Source organism: Syngnathus scovelli, chromosome 1 (assembly GCF_024217435.2).
Source record: "Syngnathus scovelli strain Florida chromosome 1, RoL_Ssco_1.2, whole genome shotgun sequence".
NCBI lineage: Eukaryota > Metazoa > Chordata > Actinopteri > Syngnathiformes > Syngnathidae > Syngnathus > Syngnathus scovelli.
In genome coordinates this window covers 24,267,585-24,288,328 of record NC_090847.1, presented here as the reverse complement: position 1 = coordinate 24,288,328, position 20,744 = coordinate 24,267,585, and the positions used below count along the sequence as shown (strand labels likewise).

Below are 20,744 nucleotides of genomic sequence, written 5' to 3'. Positions count from 1 at the left end.
GCCTTTCTACTCACTCAAGTCATTCTTTTGACCTACTTGATTTTCATCAGGGAATGACAGTGAGCCTTCCATGCAGTCCATCTAAACATTGGACTAATCCCGAGTTCACTCCCACATGGATAAGGGAAGCGCCACAGCGAGGATTCTGTTCCTAGACTTCTCCAGTGCGTTCAACACCATCCAGCCCCCCCTGCTCAGAGACAAACTGGGCAGGATGGGAGTGGACCCATACATGGTGACCTGGATCTCCAGCTACCTCACAGACAGGCCACAGTACGTCAGACTAAAAGACACCATCTCTGACACTGTGGTCAGTAGCACTGGAGAGGAGCACAGTGCTGGCCCCTGTACTCTTCACCTTGTACACCTCAGACTTCTGTTACAACTCTGAGCTGTGTCACATACAGAAGTACGCGGATGACACAGCCATTGTCGGGTGTATCAGGGACAATAGAGAGGAGGAGTATAGGAGCCTGGTGGGGGATTTCGCCACCTGGTGCCGTGCCAATCAACTGGAGCTCAACATCTCCAAGACCAAGGAGCTGGTCATAGACTTTGGGAGGAACAGGCCTAAGCCTAGGCCCGTACTGTTGGAGGGGGCTGAGGTGGAGGCTGTGGACTCCTACAAGTACCTTGGGGTGTGGCTGGATAAAAAACTGGACTGGTCAACTCACACCAACCACCTTCACAGGAAGACACAGAGCAGGATGTACTTCCTGAGGAGACTACGTTCTTTTAACATCTGCAACAAACTCTTGGAGATGTTCTACCAGTCCGTGGTTGCCAGTGTCCTGTTTTACACCGTGGTGTGCTGGGGCAGCAGCACATCCAAGAAGGACACCTCCAGACTGGACAAACTGGTCAGGCGAGCCGGCTCTCTGATCGGCAAGAAGCTGGACTCATTGGAGACGGTGGCAGAGGCAAGGACACTGAAAAAACTGTTGGACATTATGGGCAATGTCAGTCACCCTCTGCACTCTGTCATCACTAATCAGAGGAGCCGGATCAGTGGGAGACTGCTCCTCCCCAATTGTAGGACAAGCAGACTGAAGAACTCCTTTGTCCCCCAAGCCATCAAGCTATTCAACTCCTCACTGGGGAGGAGGTGACATGGACATATTATGCATGCCATGTTATGGCAACTACTGTGTAGTGTTTTACCTCCCTCGGTTTTCTTGCCTAGTTTAATCTTTTGGCCTCTTTTGCATTTAATTGCTGTCTCTTGCACTGTGTGTATTTCTGCATCTTCTGTGTGTCTTGATCTCTTGTGTTTTTCTTGTGTATTTTGTGTTTTGCTGCTACTGGACACAGAATTTCCCTGAAGGAGTGATCCCAAGGGATTAATAAAGTTGAGTCTAAGTCTAAGTCTAAGTCTAATCGAACGTGATCCAAACAATAGCGGATGAGCAAAAGTCACAAATGGCGTGTCAGCAAGCACAGGCAGATGAGTCGGCCGGGTAGGAGGGAGGGACTGGCAGAGCAGAGCTTGGAAGAAGAAAGCAGCAAGAGATTGATGTCTTCTGCCCAGTCAGTGTTGCTGCAGTGGCAATTAGATAAGAGGTCTGGATTAGCAGTCAGCACACTTGGGCCACAGTCAGCCTATTAGATTTGTCGCCAACATGACCGTAGCCACTGAGGAAACGGGGGTGCATGACTGACACAAGAAAAAAAGCTATCCAAATGGCTGCTTGTCATATTTGTTTCTGTCGCTTCACATCAGTCACAGAACTGGACACAATATCAGCATCATTAAAACATTTGTCCAAGTAGGAAAGAAAGTCAACTATGAAGCGTTGGGTGATTATAGAAAAAAAGAAATACAGAAATCACGATTTTCAAAACATTTATTCATTGACTTCAAAACTATTCTACTCGCAAAACTCAACTGTTCAAAACTACACTCATTCGTCTGTGCACGTTAAACACTTGATTTTTGCAATTTTGAGCACATTTTTCCAACACATTCAAACAATCTTTCTTATCTCTTTATCATTACTTTATTTTGACATGTCTCGGGACTTCCTGGCCAATTGAGTTACTTTTACATTTGTGCCTTGCAATAATATATATGCTATTATATTTATTATGGCTATTTCTGTAAACTGACCTGAGAAGTGTTGCCGGATTCATGGATGATGAATGTAAGAAAACCAAAAATTGAGCACTGCAGCAATTGCCCGGCTGTGTGTGTGCGCGCGCGCGCGTGCGTGCGTGTTTTAATTTACCCGAAGGAGAAGAGAGAAGCAGGACAGGTCGTTTTGATGCCACTTAAATTGATTAAAATCTGTCAGCTGCAGTGCCTCGTCCACTCCCCCCTTCCCTTCGTCTCTTCCCGACATTCCTGACATGTTGACCAAAGTCGACCGATCGTAGCATTTTCCATTTTCCGGCCGTATCGCCCAGCATCGGCAGCTAAGGTTGTTACACTCAGATACTTGGTACAATTGCTGATCCAACAAAATGTAATTTAGTACAAATGTTTTTTTTAAATGAAAGATTTGGGATGTCACTAACAAATAGTTCTAAAATGATCGATTGCACGAGTAAAATGCATTTTTGACAGTAATGAGTCGAAAGTACAATTTCAAATCTCGGAACTCTTGAATTTACCTCAGAAGATATCGCATTACAATGACTAAAGCATTTTCTGATTGGTTGTTCACAGCAAAACACGTCTGTCTATATTCATAATATCAAAATAATGAATTTCTGCATTTATTTTTTAAATCTTTTATCATATAAGCATATGTAGAGTGAGACTAGCAAAGAAATGAATTGCTTTGTGCTGCCGTTGCGTTTTTACTGTGCATCTTGAACGTGAACTTGACAGAAGGAAAGTGAAGTCGTTGACAGGACCTCACGCTGGTGAGTTCTCGCGAGACTTGGTGAGCCCTTCCCAAACACCCCGCCTCCTCTTCCCTCACACTTCTGTGTTGTCGTGCTGCTGCAGTCGCTGCTCCTGCTGTTGCTGCTGCTGGATGTGAGCCCCCCTCGCCCCTGCTCGTAAAAGGAACCGGGCCACATTTTGTTCACAATTTTGCATTTGTACGTCCATCCGAAAAAGACAAGAGAAAGAGGAGGAGACGACTGCTAGCAAGTGCTCATATTCGCTTTGCCGCCGAAGGGAAGCCAGCCAGGTAGGTCGGACTCCTAAAGTCATAGCTTATTCCCTATAATTCGAATGACGAACACTTTGTTTTTGGAATGATGTGCTTACCGTGACTGTCGACGCCAGCGCGAGCGGAGGAGAGGCGCGTTTGATCACAACCTGTGCTGGCTTCGTCCATCACTCAGCTGACGTTGTTAGCAAGCACGACGTTAAATGACATGACGCCCTTAAGTTCATCTTTGCAACATCGCCCGTAGCCATGGTTACCAGATCTACTCGCAATGCCCGAGAATACAACTACTGCATTTAATTAATGTACGTTGACGTGGCCTTAAACTAAAAGCAAACATCACAATTCAGCTCATTTTCTTAGCTCTTCGCTTTGTTAAAAAACACGCACCCAAAAATTAATGACATTTTCTAAACGTCTTTAATTTGCTTTTACAATATTTTCCCTAATTATCATTGAAGCTAAGCAGCAGTGTTTTGTCTCAACTTTTCCACAATTAATAAACTTTTTTTTTTTTTTTTAATTTCTGGACAAGTTGGTGAGTGAGTACTTAATGAGTACATCGGCTTCACACTTGTGAGGATGTGGGTTATTTTGTACCGCTGGATACTTCCTCAGACATTCCGAAAAGTGAAAACGATCTAAAAATGTTGTCTGTTTATGTTAAATCAATGTTGCTGGAGAACAAATAGTCTTTATAGAATATATAGTCAAATAGAAACCTGATTGATTCCATTAAATCGCATATATGCTGCCACTAGCAACAGAGAGTGCTTTTTAGTTTTTGCATCAGAACAGACCGTTTCATAACCTCTTCATATCAGACTGAGTTGCAACACTTACCTAATTGATTACCAACTGAATCGAAAATTATTTTCAAAATCGATTAATCCTTAAGTGACGTTATCACTTAAATTAGTCCAAATCCTTTGAATTTCAGGCTTCAAACAGAAAATATTTTTTTATTTCTGTTGAGGGACATGAACGCAGCCTAAATATTTTTCCAAACAAGACATTTATAAACAATTGCTTTGCCTGTCAATGATCGACATTTGTGCCCATTTTCTGGCATTTGTACGTTGTGGTTTTTGATCTATTCTGTGTGCTGGTGTGTTTATGTTTATCCGCTCGGGCTGTTGCCAGATGGAAAATTCCCCCGCTGCCAGTCAAGCCACTGCAGCACTCGAATAAGTCGCGGCGATTTATTGGCTTCTTGACACTTTGAAGCGTCCACCAAAATGCACATTATAAACATTGGGTTATGAAAACTGGGATGACTTCACGTCAGTTTCCTTAGCAGAAGATAATCCTCATGGTGATTCCACATTGCAGAGGTACCTAATAAACTGTCCTTTGATGAACGCTCATTCGGAGTGTTTTCCATGAGGGGATTTGGAAACATATGACATGACCCCCCCCCCTCGCTTGCCAGCGTCTCTTCCTGTAAATTCAATCCTCCTGTGAACTTCACACACAAATTCTTTGGGCTAATTTGAGAAGTGACACACTTTCTTTCCACTCGTTCAGTCTCTCGCTGTTGTATTGAAGCTACGGCGCGAGCCGCCACGCCGCCATCCGATGGGGAGGATCCCACGAAACGAATCAACGAGCTGATTTTAGTTGCAGTGTAAATGTGCTACAATATGCACGACAAGCACCTGTCTGCCTCGAGGCGGCTATTTATGTCTTGCGATGTATGGTTGTCATAGTGACAAAGTCAGCATTAGGCCCTACTGTGTGTGTGTGTGCGTGTGTGCGTGTGTGTGTGTGTGTGTGTGTGTGTGCGCGTGCGTGCGTGTGTGGGTGTGTGTGTGTGAGCATGTGGAGGATATAGCCACTATTTTGGAACATTCCCTCTCTGTTTAATCGACAGTCTATTTGAGCCATCTTGTGCACTTTCCCAAATATTTTTTTAACAACAATAACTGCACTTTAGGACACACTTGTTTGTAGCCTGTCAACTCCTTTGTCTTTGTATTTGCTGTCGCATTGTCTCAGTTTAACGGCCTCCGACCCGAGCTTGAGTTCACGTTCCACGTGGTCACCTTGAAGATACTTCCGGATGTCCTCGCTTTTATGTCCTCCACTGATTTATTCTTGCACTTTGGATCTGTTCGCCATGGCTCCGCTTAATCCAATTACTTCGTCACCCCCTGCGTCCATCTGCAGGTCTGCGAGGAAACAGATCTCCGAGCCCCGCAGCCCTCCATGTTTGGCGTCTCGGTCGCCGTCATGCAGACCGCCGTCCTTCTCCTGTCCCCGCTCGTCCTCTTCTCCCTCCTGGCTCCGATCGCATCCTCTCAGAGCGAGGCGGACCTCACCGTCATGACCCAGGCGGGCCGAGTCCGGGGCATCCACATGCCCGTGCTGGAGCGGGGCCACGTGACGGCCTTCCTGGGCGTCCCCTTTGCCGAGCCGCCCGTGGGGAAGGGGCGGTTCCGCCCGGCCGAGCCCAAACGTCACTGGGCGGGAGTGTACGACGCCCATCACTACCCCAACGCCTGCTATCAGTTTGTGGACGTCACCTTCCCTGGCTTCATGGGCACTGAGATGTGGAACCCCAACAGGGATATGAGTGAGGACTGCCTCTACCTCAACGTGTGGGTGCCGCCGTCGCCCAGACCTCACAATCTGACCGTCATGGTGTGGATCTACGGCGGAGGTACGTTACTTGTCTTGTTAAAATACTCTGGGATTTGCACATGTGTACACACCCTCCTATAACTGGAAAGCGGACTTTAAACCGGTGATGATGATGATGATGATGATGCTGATGCACACTTCAATCTGGTTATTGCAGTCGTTCAGCTCTTTTTTTATTTAATTTTTTTATGAAAACAAAAACCTGGCATTTCAACAGGGGTGTGTAGACTTTCTACGTACGTCATGTGACACTGACCTGACAATGATGCCTGATTGTTTTCATTTTCCATTAGTATAGTCAGGCTCTTGTGCTTTGCAGGATTCTACAGCGGCTCTTCATCCCTGGACGTGTACGATGGCCGTTACCTGGCTTACAGCGAGACAGTCATCGTGGTGTCCATGAACTACCGCATCGGCGCTTTCGGTTTCCTGGCTCTGGACGGCTCCTCGGAGGCTCCCGGCAACGTAGGCCTGCTGGACCAGAGGATGGCCTTGCAGTGGGTCCAAGACAACATTCACTACTTTGGCGGAAACCCCAAGCAGGTTCTTTTCAAGCCCGCAGACTTAATCCGATGTCGGCAGGCTGTGAGCGGCTCGGGCGTGTTTTTCTGCTTCAATAAAAGGTAACCATCTTCGGGGAGAGCGCCGGCGGCGCCTCGGTGGGATTCCACCTCTTGTCTCCGGACAGTCGGCCCCTCTTCACCAGGGCCATCCTCCAAAGCGGAGTTCCCAACACCCCCTGGGCCACCGTCAGCCCGGCCGAGGCCCGTCGACGGGCCACGCAGCTGGCCAAACTGGTGGGCTGCAGCTGGGGCAACGACACCGAGCTGGTCGACTGTCTACGCACTAAAACGCCACAGGAGCTGATTGACCAGGAGTTTCAGGTGAGGACCACCACGACGCCCGCAACCCTTGCACACTCGGAATGTTATCTATAACTTCAACAATACGTTTGTGGCATTGGCGCCATCTTCCGAGCAGGTCCTCCCGTGGATGTCCATCTTTCGGTTTTCGTTCGTCCCCGTGGTGGACGGCGACTTTGTGCCCGACGCGCCGGAGGCCATGCTGAACGCGGGCAACTTTAAGGACACTCAGGTGCTACTCGGGGTTAACCAGGACGAGGGCACCTATTTCCTGCTGTACGGCGCCCCTGGCTTCAGCAAGGACAACGACAGCCTCATCTCCAGGGGGGACTTTCTGGAAGGTGAGGCTCTCCCGAGATGGCCGTCCATGTCGAATTGCGGCTGAGCCACCGACGGCGCCTTCTTTCTGCAAGGTGCCAAGCTGAGCGTGCCGCACGCCAACGACATCGGCCTGGAGGCGGTGGTGCTGCAGTACACCGACTGGATGGACGAGAACAACGGCCTCAAGAACCGCGACGCCTTGGATGACATTGTGGGCGACCACAACGTCATCTGCCCTCTGGCTTTCTTCGCCCGCGCCTTCGCTCAGCACAACGCTCTCAAGTCCAACACTGGTACGCTCCACCGCCGCTCCATCTCACCCGACTAACCCTAACCCCCCGCAATTTCTTCCAAAACACAATCCACAAAGCTTTTTGTCATCATACGCTCCACCATCAGGGGTCTATCTCTACCTGTTTGACCACCGAGCGTCCAACCTGCCCTGGCCCGAGTGGATGGGCGTCATCCACGGCTACGAGATCGAGTTTGTCTTCGGCCTTCCCCTAGAGAAGAGATTAAACTACACCCATGAGGAGGAGAAGCTGAGTCGCCGCACCATGAGATACTGGGCCAACTTTGCACGATCCGGGTGAGAGTGGCGGCAATCGGTCAGCGGGTCGACCGGATCCGCCGCTCACTCTGCCATCTTGTCACCACTCAGCAATCCCAACGTGAACGTGGACGGCTCAGTGGAGAGCAGGAAACGCTGGCCTCATTTCACCGTGGCCGAGCAGAAATACGTGGCGCTCAACACGGAGCCCGTCAAGGTCCACAGGGGTTTGAGGAACCAGATGTGCGCCTTCTGGAACCACTTCCTGCCACGCCTCCTCAACATCACAGGTTAAGCCCTTCCGAGTAACCGTGGCAACGGTGACAGGCAAACCCAATTGGGCTCAAATCTCGTGCGGGCCTCTCAATAGCAGCACTATGCAAGAGGCAATTCTAACAGATCGCTACTTGTGCCTTTTCCTCCCCCAGACAATATCGATGAGGCCGAGCGCCAGTGGAAAGTGGAGTTCCACCGTTGGTCCTCCTACATGATGCACTGGAAGAGCCAGTTTGACCATTACAGCAGGCAGGAGCGCTGCACCGAGCTCTGAGGTTCCCGGGTGGGCGAGGGCGTGGAGGAGGGAGTGGAGCCAAAAGGGGGCGCCAGCGGGTTCAAGCCACAGGCGAAACGGAGCAGGCAAGCTTATTTCCTCCACAGCCACTTTAATGACAACAGTAGATAAACTGCTCGAGCACTGTATGTCCATATTTATTATTTTTGAATAATTCTTAATTTATTGACTGTTTATTTCTCGCTCTCTGTGTTTTGCGTCTGAGGGAATGGAGAGAATCTGCGTCTCCTCGCTCGTCTTTTTTTTTTTTTTTTTCCGACACATCAGGATTTAATTATTTTTGTGTTGATTTCTGCCACTGGGGCTTTAAAAACAATTCCATCCCTCAATTTCAACATAAGCCATCTTAGCTGGAAATCATTTGCTAGCCACTATATTGTGGCCTATATAGTGAGTTGGCCATTTTGTAGTGCTCTTGGAATGTGTTGTGAGTAGTTTACCCCCCTCGCCCCCTCCCATGCTTTTCTGAGAAGAAAATCAAATATACGCAGAGATCATTTCTGTTTCTTTGATAAGTCGTTGGTGCCATCTTGGGGAAATTGTTGAAAAGAGGGGAGAGCATTTGGGCAAGCCGTAGCCTTGTCTAATAGAAAAAAAAATGTGTCGTTGCCATCTTGTGGCATGCGTAGGCAATTATGACCCCCTTTTGGTAGGTTTCTATTCGCCGTGTTGTTTTATTTTTGCTGTGTTCACTGAAGTTGCATTGTGGGTTGGGCATCACAACCACCTTGTTTGTTTAATATTTATTCCAAAATGTCCACCAACTGATTTTGATGTTGTGTGGCAACAATAATGGCATTAGTTGTCTGTTACGTAGGTGATTAGTTTCGGTTCTCGTGGCTGTCAACGTCACCGCCGATTACCATCTACCTTCCTCCTTGCTATTATCCGTCATCCCTCTCTTCTCTGCGTCCGACCTGCATCCGCAGCCCCTTTTGCCATCTCGCTCTCTTTTCTCGTTAGCCTAATGGAGGCTGAGTAATTCACTCAGCGGCGGGATGATGTGACAGAGCGTTGGCTCAGCCTCTGGCCTGCCAGCCAGTGGAGCACAGTGAATGGATGGAAAAGGGGGGGGGGGGGGGGGGGTGAAGAGAAAAGACATCCTTGCATAACACACATAGGAGACTGAATGTTGCTTAGAGCATTAACCCTCTGGGCTTTGTGTAGGCCATTTGTTGAAGAAAAAAACCATTGTCATTTCAATTTATACACAGTTCAGAAGTCAGAGAGAATGTGTTGTATTTGAAACTACATAAATTAGGCTTCCACTAGCTTAATGCTACCAAATAATGCAAAACATGCTAACCTTAGCATCGCTAGTTGCTGTTTCAGAAGCAATAGATATTTGAACTCAAACGGGACACATTAAGACAATAGAGTTCCTCATTATCTTCATCGTGAGTTTGATATTTGTCATGTTCAGACACTATCTCAAGGCCTAACTGTATATCACATATTTTACTGTTAGTATCAAATTTTGGTCACTTAATGGGTGGCTTGAGATGGGTTCTCATCCGTCCCTCAACAGTTTTTCGGAACAAAACTAACCAAAAATTCTTTTTGAACCGGACTTGAAATGAATGCGCGTCGGCATGTTGAATGGATGAGGAAGCTGATGTCCAAATGCATGCTCTCATCTGATGTTACCCTTTGCCCTCAAGCAATTCCATCCTAATGCATGTCCTCCAGTATTCCTGAAAATTGCTCCAGACTCTTATTTCCTATTTATTTTTCAAGAGTAAGTGAGAACTGTATCTCAACTGTTTGCTAGGTTTGATGTTAGCCATAAAAAAATACAAGTTATATTTGATATTTATTTCCAAATGTGGTAAAGGCCGGGAAGTGTTCCAACTATGAAGAGGCTTTCAAAGCAATAGAACCGAAGCAGTAATGACGCTAAAGCGTTCCCTCAGCCTCACAGTTCAAGTAGTAAATGTTGAAGGCTTCTGTCGCTTTCCAATATGTCTGTGTATCTTGAATGCTGACTTGTAGCAATGAATAAAGATATCCTTGTGCTTCTGTCCAGCCTGACCTCATGTCTGCTTCATTTTGCGGCCAGTCAGTTTCACAAGCTAACGCCAGTTTCTCTAATCAAGACATGTTAAGGTAAGAAATGGTCATAATCTTCATTTTATTGCTTTTCAACAACATTAAACGCCAATTATGAGATGAAATCAACTTGACAGTCTTACTGCAACATGTCTGCTATCTACATTATGACTTCAAATTGGATGGAATCCTACTACACTCAACGTTCATTTTTTTCTGTCATGCATTATGAAAGCATGCCTTACACGCTCGGAAAAAAAAATTGACTTTTAAAGTATTGTGAGAGAGGCTACAGGTATCAATATGACTCCCCCCTTGTTTGACAGCCATGCATTTAGCAAAATTGTTTTAATGTGCTGTGAGCTTTGACCTAAGGACATTTTTATTATGATATTAGTGTTGTCAATTTTTAGGGGGAAAAGACACCCACACACAATCGATTTCCTTGAAGGCACTTAATTTGCTTTTTTGAAGAACACTGAAATAAATAAACTTTGAAATGCAGCTCCCAGTCACTGGACGGCACACGAGCCACCAGGTAGGAAGTCCTGCACGTACACGGCCACCGCCTTGGTCAGGTAGGTCATGCTTCCAAATCGCCCGCTGGGGGCGCTATCGTACAGCAGCTTGCACACACCGGTGGCCGCGTCCCGCTCCAGCATGTGCTCCTCTGCGCCCAGGTCTCTCTGGAGGGATGACAGCCAAAGCTAAGTGAGGGGGGGTTGCAAGGTGAGCGAGAATACAGCTGCCGCCCTTGCCTTCCCACCTGATCTTTGCAGAACATATCGTTAGCGAGCTGCACAATCTTCTCGGCATGGACGATGGAGCCGATACTGGGGATGTCCACATCAGACAGCATGGTGAGCACCAAGATGGCCTCCACCAGCAGCTGGCGGTACTCTGGCTGCGGGACGCGGTTCAGCACCGTCTCCACGTGGAGCGAGAACTTGATCTCACCGGGTGTCATCTGGGGATCGTTCACATCATCCCTATCATGAGTGCTTTCCTGCATATAAAATGTCAGCCTCCGACCGCATGACTTCTGACATCTGACCCTCGACAGACTCACCTCTCTGGTGGTGGAAGACGGGAGGACGTAGCCCTCGATGGACAGCCCGTGACACTGCACGACAATGTGGGAGATAACAAAGTCCCGGCAAATCAAGCAAGTCTGAAATCAAAAGTTTTGACTCTGAAATTTTAGCAACTCACTTTCTGCAAAATCTTCCAAACTTTCTGGTAGAAGCCGACCGGGACGCGGTTGAGCGATCCGTCCAGGCGCCTCCTGCGCAGCCATTGCCCGTGTTTCGTATCCTTGGCGACCGAGGCGCTCACGGGAATGTCAAGTGACTCGATGGAAGGAAGTCGGTAGCTCTGAGGCGGAAGAAGCAAGCAAGCGGGTAAGTAAGAGAGAAAGGAGCCACCTCAACGTGACCAAAAAAAAAAGTTTTCTCTCGCAGCGAACAACGAGACAACAATTTTTACCCCTGACTGGACGTTGGTGATGTCCAGTGACTGAGATCGAAGGTTCTGATGAAAAGATGCAGGAAGAGCAGTAAAACCCACAACGCCAATCAACACATTCACGCTACCATAATGGCCAGGAGAGCAAATTGGAGTATACCCAAGCGAGCAGGCAAGCAAGCAAGCTAGCAAGCAATAAATAAATAGCGATGGCGGCTGAGCGATGATCACCTTGCGAGCGGATGTTGAGCTCTGCTCCGGCTAAGAGGGAGGAAAGACATTTTAGGGCCTCAAACTTTACACCAACACAACACGGACCAAAATCTTGGGACGATTCATGAACGGCTCAATCAGGAACTCTTAGTCTCGCGACTTCACACGAGCACATTTTTCATTTTCTGCCAGTGGAATGTATCCCAAAACTTTGGCCCATGAAGCGTCTCAGCTCGTATGCGATCCTGGCTCAACGGGGTCACCTTGACTGCGTCTGTCAAAGACACTCTGCGATCCGCCTGCAACAAAAACAACAAATGACATGCTTCTCCCCATCCGTGGCCATCACAAGGAAGTGAGGGGAAACACCACCAAAGTCCAGGAATTGCGCTAATTAAAAACTCAAATCAGGAACGCAAGTGCAATCATTTCCTTGATGGGAATTATTTGACAGAGCCCTGTCTCTGAAAATTAGCACCCAAGCATAGCGACATCTTCACCTGACTGGGGCCCCGCAAAGACATCCTGTGCTCCAGCTGCAAAGAAAACAAGTGGGAAGGCTGAAAAAGGTTGAACGGACGGGACGAGGTGGCTAGGGAATTTCAGAGTATGGCAACTTGAGGAATGAGAAGATGTCCTGAATCTGTTTTTGAAGTCATTACCAACATGCTGAATTTTGTGAATCACAGATGATTATTTTACACACACACACACCGCAAGCCAACTGTAGAAAAGTACCAAGCGGGAAATGCTAACGGAGGTTCCCTTCCTACCATTTTCATGTCGCTCTTGAGCTTGCTGATACCCGCCCGCTCGCTCTTGGTGGCGCCCACGTTGCCAAGGTGATGGATAGAGATGGCCGGACTGACGCCGCTGTCAACGTCTCGCACTGCATGACGACAAACGCGGCGAGAGTGAGGCGACCGCGCCGAAGCTGAGGTGACAGGCGGGCTCACCGCTGCGTTCCACGCCAAACTCCTTTCCGCTCAGGATGTGGTGCAGGAGGTTCTTCAGCTCCGAGGGGCTCAGACTCATCAGGCTTTCGGTGGCCTCCTCCCCTAAACGCAAATGGAAAGCTCAACAGTTGGGTTGACATAGGTACTCTATTTGAATGTTTGTATGCTACTAGGAAAGTGTTAGTTTGCTCTAGGTCAAAAGGCCAAACTGTAAAAAGCGGTACCGGAGCAGTTGAGCGACTGGGCCAGCTCCGTGGCCATGACCTGGATGATGAGCCCGATGCGGAGACGAAACATCTCGCTGAACAAGTTGGGCTGCGTCCTGATGCTCATGGCCAAGTACACCATGATCTCCTGAAAGGGGAGGAGCCCCACGGTGAACGAGGGCGGGTGGTGGGAGGGGGGGTCTGCGGACTCACCTGGGTAAGAATAGCCACGCTGATGTTGTTGTCGCTGGCCTTATCAATGATGGACGCCAGCTGGTCCAGGGGGATGGGGGCCGTGATGGTTTTCTCTCGGGGCTCCGGGGGCAGACCCACCGTCAGGTGCTTTTGGTGGGCCAGCAAATCAGAGCAGGCCTGGATGGGCGGGGGAGTTCAACCCAAAATAAGTCACCATAATTGGACCGCTTTGTGGGAATCCCAAAGCCAAAACGTACCGAGTCCAGCTCCTCCACCTTCTTCCTCAGCATGCCGGAGATCATCCTGATGAGCCCCCAGTGCTTCAGCTCGCCAGCCTTCTCGTACAGTTCGCTGAGCAACGACCTCACTGTCGGGCCTTTGCCGTGCAGACCGGTGTCCCAGTCCATGCCCCTGCGTCGGATACAAGCTTTAGAACGACAGCCAGTAGCGGCACGCCTGATACGCTGGCGTCATTATAGATTCTGTCACGTGTTTTTGTAGACTAGTCGCGACGTGTGGCCTGTCATGGTCTCGTAGCCGCAAGGGCGGACATCTGCTAACTGCTGGAAACTGGTGAATTGGACCGCATGTAACTCAAGGCAGCAGTGTTTGATGCAAAGCTCACTTGTCCTTGAACAGAATGTAGAGGATGTCGGCTTGGTCCTGCAGATTTCTCGTGTCTTTCAGGAGGTGTGCCAGAGCGTGGTAATCCACGGCTCCACTGGCATCCCGCGGCACGCCGCTCAGAGGCGAGACCGTCACTTCCTGGACCTGAACCAGTGGTGAAGGTGTGGGAGATTCCGGAAGATTCAGGTTGAGGGACGTCTGATGTGAGCGGAACAGCTTATTGGGCAGGTACATGTTGACTTCTAGAAAGTTATGGGGCAGAGAGGAGGGTGGGTGACGATGCTTTTCTCTGAGCATGACAAGTTGTACAGCTCTGCCTACCTTGCACGTTGAGGCCCTGAGCTTTGTTCATCAGGCTCACCATCTCTTTTGTTTTGGTGGCGGCCGCCTTGAACTTGCCCAGTCCTCCGACCTCCGCTTTGGTCTTCTTGGGGGCGGCATGGGCCAGAAGGTGGTCCAGGTACTGAGCGAGGTCGTCAGCCTCTATGGGAGGGGGAGTCGTCATTGACACTAACGCTGCGGTTTGTTGTTTTACTGAAATATCTAGCAACTGTTGCTAATCAACGCTGAAGCACGGACACAATGTCGGCGACATTCACACACTAACATGCACGTTTTGGGCCGATGGCGGAAAAAGAAAAAGGAGTGTAAGCAATTCCAAGCAGAAAGCCCGCAGGCCAGTTTCCAAGGTAGAAAGAACTATGTCAAGCATACATACACCAGACAAGGGTTTCTCAAACTGTACCCCCTAAATGAGATTAAAATGTTGCCCACTTTTGAAAAGAAATAAATTCTTTTTCTCATCAAATTTCTCCAAGGTAGTCATAATATCAAATGGGGATAACCAAATTTGCTTGACATGACTTTCAAAATGAATGCGCCAGTTCCTGTATATACGTTTTGTCAAGAGATCTGTTCATCATAAATGTTGTCGGTTTGAGAAGCCTTTGGCTAGCCCACCATGAAAGCAAAGAGAAGCGATGCTGTCATGAAGAAGACATCGTCTTGAGGTGGCGAGAGGGGATGGGGTCCGGGTGCTGTTTGATTGACATATGGATGGACATATTATAAAGGACCGGAAGGGATCCGGTCGAACGACAAAGAGGCGACCCGTCATCCATCACTCCTCTGCCGTTTGCTTACCGTCATCACAGCCCAACTCATGCACGTATCCCTCGCCGTCGGCATCAGCAAACTCGTCCTCGGCACGGTGCTCCGTGCTGCCCGACGAGCCCTTACCATCCAAGAAGCTGAGGTGAGCGAAACACGAAGTGGTCAAGAATTCCGACAGCTTTCCGGTCTGGATCCTGGAGCGGGCATGGGAGGAGGAGGAAGTGTCACAACGTGTGAGGAGATGCACCCGGCGCGGCGGTGGCAGCTTGACCTTGCTCCGCCGTAGTAGCCGTCTTGTAGTTTCTTCAGGGTTCCCAGCACAGCAGGGTCCAAGTTGCTGTGGTCTTCGGCTGTAAGGCGTTGGAGGATCAACCTTAGAACTGATAAGCGCGGAAGACAACATGTGGCAGCGTCTCCGTGCGCTCACTCAGCATTGTCTGCGAAACGGGGAACGTGACGGTGGGTCTCCCTGTCATCCTCCATCTGGACGACAGATAGGAAATTTCCGTTCTCAGCATCTCTACGATCATTTTGTTGTCCAGGGCAAGGTAGAACTGCTGGTGGTCCAGAAACTATGGAGCGATGAAGAAAGAACTTTTTCAGGATTTCACGTAACACCAGGAAAGGAGGCATTTAGTATTTTACATGGACTTTTTTGAGGATTTCTTTGCTCCATTGGGCACTCGCCTGAGGCGTGAATGAGAAGATGGTGTTCCTGATGATGTAGAACTTGGAGGTCCCCAGCACTCCGATCCTCCTGTAGGGTCGTCCTGTCAAACCCAGTCTGGGGTTCCGACCTGAAGCACAGCGCCGTTGAGACACCGACCGCTCTCCATGTCGTGGGACAGACCGTTGCGGGCGTACCAAGTCGGGCGTAGATGTGGCTGAGCACTCTGGAAGGCTGCACGTGGATGGGGTGGATGTCGGCCACCGTCTCCACCTTAATGCCGTCCTTCAACAGTAGCTGTTTGATCTCCTCCGTCTCGGCCAGGATGGACACTGCCGGCAGAGGGCCGGCGTGACTATCAGCTGTCAAGCTGAACCGGCCCAGCGCATTAGAGTGTGCTAACCTTGCACCACCACGTCGGGCTTGGGGATGGTGGAGAAGCGACGGTTTAGAGGGTCGATCTCTCCGGGCGCAAGAAAACCCTGCGGGGAGGGACGATTCGAGGAAGTCGACATAATGGCACCATCATCTTTGGGGGCGAAATAAAGCCACACTGACCTCAGATAAAAGTTTTCCTAGGATGTAAAGAGATTGTCCCCACTTGAGGGGGCACTTCCCCATGGGAACCCTCTCCACTGTGTGAGGATTGACATACTCCTCCTCCACCTGTTTGACAACAAACAACATGAAAAACAAAAGTGGCAGACTGGAGCGTGTCAAAGGGTGGACCTTGTCCGGCGGGACACTGTAGAGCTCGGGCAATAGTCGTATTCCGTCCTTTCGCTTGATCAAGATGCTCTCCAGAGCGTCCTGGTACTCTTGCACCTGCGTGCAGCACAAATAATAGAATTACGCAAAAACTTTTTGGGGAGAGATCCACAGAGCAGATAAAGCTCTCAACAAGTGAGCGTTGCTTGGTAACGCAAATTCCTGAGACGAGGTTCTGCTGTACCTGCTCGGGGCTGTTGATGAAAATTCCATCCAGGATGAGGTACGTCCAGAAGAGAGGCCACTCGCACTCGATGTTCTCAAACAACTTGAGTTCGGCCGACTCGTAATACAGACGGTTGGGATCCTGAGGGTGGAATAAAAGACGGCGGCAATCAAAGGTGTCGACTCCATACGTGTTACTTAAGCTTTTGTTTCTCTGCTCTGGACCTCTTTGGGAGTTTTGTGTCCATCTCGGAGGAACCTGCAGCAACCGTAGCGACCCTGGACACACACACACACACGCAGGCAGGGAGGTATCGGACTACTCTTTTTTAAAAATTGAACCACAAGGGAGCTCCTGATATGAGTACCTGCAGCTTGGAGATGATCTCTTCCTTGGTCATGTTGACGATGTTCATGTCCTCCACGGCAAAGGCCGGATAGGAGATGATGGCCAGGACGCCGGCATCCACCTCTTTGGACACGGATGCTCTGGGGAGCATGGAGGTCAGGATGGACTAATGACAAGGAGAAAGTCAAAGTCGCTCCAATTAGCACTATCATAGAAGTCAATAGTGCTTCAATGTATGTAAATTTTACCTAACGAAATATTAAGAACAAATGGTTGAAAAACATTAAATGCAAAAAGTTCAATTCATTTAAACTGAACTTAATAAACATTCTGAACTGAATAAAAAAAAAAAGTGCAAGTAACCACTGTAACATGATGAGCATGATTCTGTGCTTCCTTTACTGACCACTAGAGGGAGTCCGACCACTGACCTAACATGAACACTACCTGGCAGTGCTGGATGTCGTCAGCAAGGGCGTGGACCACCGATCCTGGTCCACCTTTGGCTCCAAAAAGGTTCAGCTCGTCCAGAGCCTCCAGAGCTGCCTGGAAGTGGATGAAATTCATCAAGCGACGTGTTTTAAGTTAGCGAGGAATGACACTGGCGTGATTTTATTTCAAACGTTTTGAGTGTGTCTTGGCTGCGCTGCTAAGTGACACTTGGACTGTTTTTCCAATTTGTCCTCACAACTTCCTTGATTGAAGCAGCTGTTTGAGATCCCAATCGGTTGGTCAGACCAAAAGTTGTAAGATTAAACATCTGTATCAATCTGCACATTTTGTCATAACAAATGGACGGCTTGCTACTATGTTTTGACGATAATTACATTCCACTGTGAAACTGGATTCCTAGCATCTTAATTTAGCCACCATGCATTTTGTGTGTGTGTGTGTGTGTGTGTGTGTGTGTGTGTTATTTCAGAGTGTGAAGCCATTCTTGGAAGACATGGGGAACCTGATCCCTCTCGATCGCCACAAGGCCAAGAACCTTGCTGACTGCGCGGCTCCACATCAATATGTCAAGTTTTGCAACATCAGTAAAATCTTACAACCTTTATCGCCTGAAATTTTGATTGTGTTGACTTGAATTTTATTTTGCAGTGAAAGTCTGTTGACTGACTGTCCCTAGTTGCTCTCTAGCAAGGAGGTCATTTAAAGATCGTCAAAAAGGTCACAAGAGCGACCGGACACCACGTGCGGGCGGGCGATCTTCAATGACTTACCTTGGCCGTGCCGATAGAGCTGGCGTTGATCTCAGTGATGCCCTGGTTGGTTTTGTCCCCTCTTTCCCACATCCCGTAATCCTGCGAGCAGCCATTAACAGACTCTGTGAGTACTCCGAAAATGAATACAAATCAACAAAGCCCAAAAAATACCACCACTCACTGCCACTTTGTAAGCCGCTTCGATGTAGAACATGAGATTCTGCACTACGTCCACTTCATCTTGCGTGTAGACGATATGAAGACCTGGCACACAAAAAAAAAACGTGATCATTCCCAAACACACTAACTGTATCGGGGTCAGGTAAGCTCTGGGAAAACTGACTTGTGTTATTAGTTGCATTGTAATAATAACAAAAAAGCCAATTTGAATATTATCTAATGTGTCCTCTTCATGCCAAATCATTATGAGCAAACCTCAGTGACGCAGAAAGTCTCACTGTGAAATTCAGGAGAGAGGAACTTCGAGAACAACGTCAAGAAACTGACTGTAAGGTCTCTAGGACCGACTAAAACTGCAAAAATGAAAGCTTGAGTCTTGAATTTTAAATGAATGACCTTGGCGAGCAGATTAAGCTAACTGTTTGTTTTTGAAGAAAGCTGCATGCTACACCTACCTGAAGATGGTTTCAGTGGGGCGTATTTTTGCATCATTGTACAAGCGCACATTTCAAAGAGCTTATTTGAGTCCATTTCATCGAAACGGTAGGAATCGCGCTCGTACCGGATGCTGTCATCTGAGCCAGGAACAGCAAAAAGAGTGAGGTGGCGTCCACCTGCAGATGGCCCCACTGGTCATCGCCGACCACAGTGGCGCAAGTCCTGGTGTTATACTTGGCGTGAAGCGAGTCGGACGTGCTGCGGCTGTACTTGAACCTCTCTATTTTATCCAACTGCAAGCGAGAAAAAAATTACAATGCAAGATCAGAGCGGACCAGAAAATGTCGTGGTGCTTCCTGTACGCAGGGGGGGGGGGCCCACACACTTGGCGCATAATGCACTGCAGCACTCCTCTCATCAGCTTCACCACGCTCTGCAGAAACGCACAAACCAAAGGACACAATCAGTAATGACAGACAATTGGCTTTCCCTCTTTTTGGAGACATTGTTGTTTAAACTAACGAGACCACTTTGACAATGTACAGTGGTACCTAGGGATACAACATTTAAATCATCACTCCCCATTGGAATGAATGGAAATGCCTTTAATGCGTTCTAGCTTACCTACAAAACCATACAAAACATGTTTTAAGATAAAACACAGTAATTAGCATTCTACTTTGATATAATATAGACTAACATTGTGATTAAATACAATATAAAGAATTCAAACAATTTTTTCATCATTCTTTAATGCTCATTGTGCTGCTCCTTCCGGTATGCTTGCCTTGGCCACCGGGGGGCGGTATTGTGCAATGGAGGTTCATTGGATAATTGACAGCTCTTATGACAAAAATCTCGTAGCTCTGACTACTTTCATCTCAAGCGACCGCAGTACTGAAAAAATAATGAAGTAAGTATTTATGCTTTCTGACTTCAAACCTGCTCAAGTTCGTAGGCCTTAGCCTTGTCTTCATCTCTGTCGGCGTTCTTCCTGTAGGCCAGGCTCAGCGCCCACACGGACACGATGCTGTAAACGTTGTCTCGGACCCAAGCGTCCGGCTGCTCGCTGCTTCCGGGCAAAAGGCCCGTGACGGGGTCCTGTGGAGCACGTGCCACATATGATTTTTTTTTCGCAACTTGTTTTAGTAAAAAAAAAAATAATTCGTAAGACATCCAAGCATTTCACAAATCGAAGCAAGCACACATGGCATCTTATTTGGAGAACTGTATGAGTGAGTACAGGCACTAAGAAATATTTTGTAATAAGTGTCTTTTAGTCCGTTCAAATGTGTGTGGGAGAAACATGCCTGCCACAAATTGTCATGTGGGGATCCTACTGAGAATAATAAATAAATAAAAATCTGCCTTTGAATAAGCCGGAGTTGGGTGTGAAAGACAGCTTACTTGGAAACTCCTTCAGCATTCAACACTGGCTGCAAATACTGAGTCTGATGGGCTCTTCTTATAGTTTTAGCAGATGTTTAGCGCCAAACCTTTCCATTTTTACCACCTGTCAGTGCAGGTTCATGGATGAATGTGTGAAGAGGCAAATTACGTCATTTAGGTCAATACTAACAATGTGAAAAGAATTGCGCAACAGCGCTTACTTCCCTTTTGTGGAGGCAATGTATGGAGGGAGGGGAGGTGGCTGTTATTTAAGTTTATTACTGTGATACTACACCGTTTGAAACACTCACTTGGTGCTGGAGAATAGTTTGCTGCACGATCCGGGCATAGTTGTCCAGTTTCACGCCCGAGTTGCTCCTGCTTCTCATGGCGACAACGTGTGTGGGACTCGCGCTTGTAAGCACTTGACAAACTCGCTAAATGTCCCGCACTAAAGTCATTGCTGCTCAGAAAGAGAGAAAGACGGTCAACTTCGGACCAAACAGCGAGCCAGCTGGGGGAGCCAAAGTAAGCTCGCGGTCCGGGAAAAGCGGATATATATAGATATAAATAGATATAGTTTGAACTTTCAAAGTAAGATAAACGACAAATGAGCGCCACGTTTTACTTTCAAACTAAAACTAATCAACTTTGATGTTTATTATTTGGTGTTATTAAATGAATTGCAGATAT

At 48.1% G+C, this 20,744-nt stretch overlaps 2 protein-coding genes across 10 annotated transcripts; one reads left to right on the top strand and one right to left on the bottom strand.

Moving 5' to 3' along the window:
- Window positions 1–2,994: 2,994 nt before the first annotated feature.
- ache (acetylcholinesterase (Yt blood group)) lies at window positions 2,995–10,092 on the top strand. Its single transcript, XM_049741558.2, has 9 exons — window positions 2,995–3,137; window positions 5,289–5,781; window positions 6,082–6,305; window positions 6,386–6,646; window positions 6,744–6,966; window positions 7,039–7,239; window positions 7,346–7,535; window positions 7,608–7,786; window positions 7,925–10,092. Exons 2-9 carry the CDS (start codon window positions 5,328–5,330, stop codon window positions 8,044–8,046), a joined length of 1,854 nt encoding a protein of 617 aa, XP_049597515.1. The 5' UTR covers window positions 2,995–3,137; window positions 5,289–5,327; the 3' UTR covers window positions 8,047–10,092.
- Window positions 10,093–10,181: 89 nt separating this feature from the next.
- On the bottom strand, window positions 10,182–20,620 carry phka1a (phosphorylase kinase, alpha 1a (muscle)). Of its 9 annotated transcripts, XM_049741538.2 has the most exons (33): window positions 20,363–20,620; window positions 19,605–19,763; window positions 19,048–19,095; window positions 18,787–18,955; window positions 18,226–18,308; window positions 18,063–18,143; window positions 17,287–17,385; window positions 16,859–17,005; window positions 16,716–16,769; window positions 16,510–16,632; window positions 16,287–16,382; window positions 16,116–16,223; window positions 15,961–16,039; window positions 15,755–15,889; window positions 15,578–15,687; window positions 15,318–15,462; window positions 15,162–15,240; window positions 14,921–15,084; window positions 14,099–14,260; window positions 13,776–14,019; window positions 13,408–13,561; window positions 13,169–13,327; window positions 12,974–13,103; window positions 12,750–12,851; window positions 12,567–12,682; window positions 12,294–12,329; window positions 12,057–12,092; window positions 11,812–11,841; window positions 11,602–11,646; window positions 11,329–11,490; window positions 11,186–11,239; window positions 10,883–11,083; window positions 10,182–10,802 (listed from the first exon to the last, which is right to left on the bottom strand). In XM_049741538.2, the coding sequence occupies exons 1-33, from the start codon at window positions 20,438–20,440 to the stop codon at window positions 10,629–10,631; spliced, it is 3,762 nt and encodes a 1,253-aa protein (XP_049597495.1). In that variant the 5' UTR covers window positions 20,441–20,620; the 3' UTR covers window positions 10,182–10,628. The 9 variants fall into 9 exon arrangements, with proteins under 9 accessions (XP_049597495.1, XP_049597470.1, XP_049597494.1 ...); XM_049741513.2 differs by having other exon boundaries at window positions 11,602–11,841; XM_049741537.2 differs by having other exon boundaries at window positions 11,602–11,841; window positions 15,017–15,084.
- Between the last annotated feature and the right edge of the window lie 124 nt (window positions 20,621–20,744).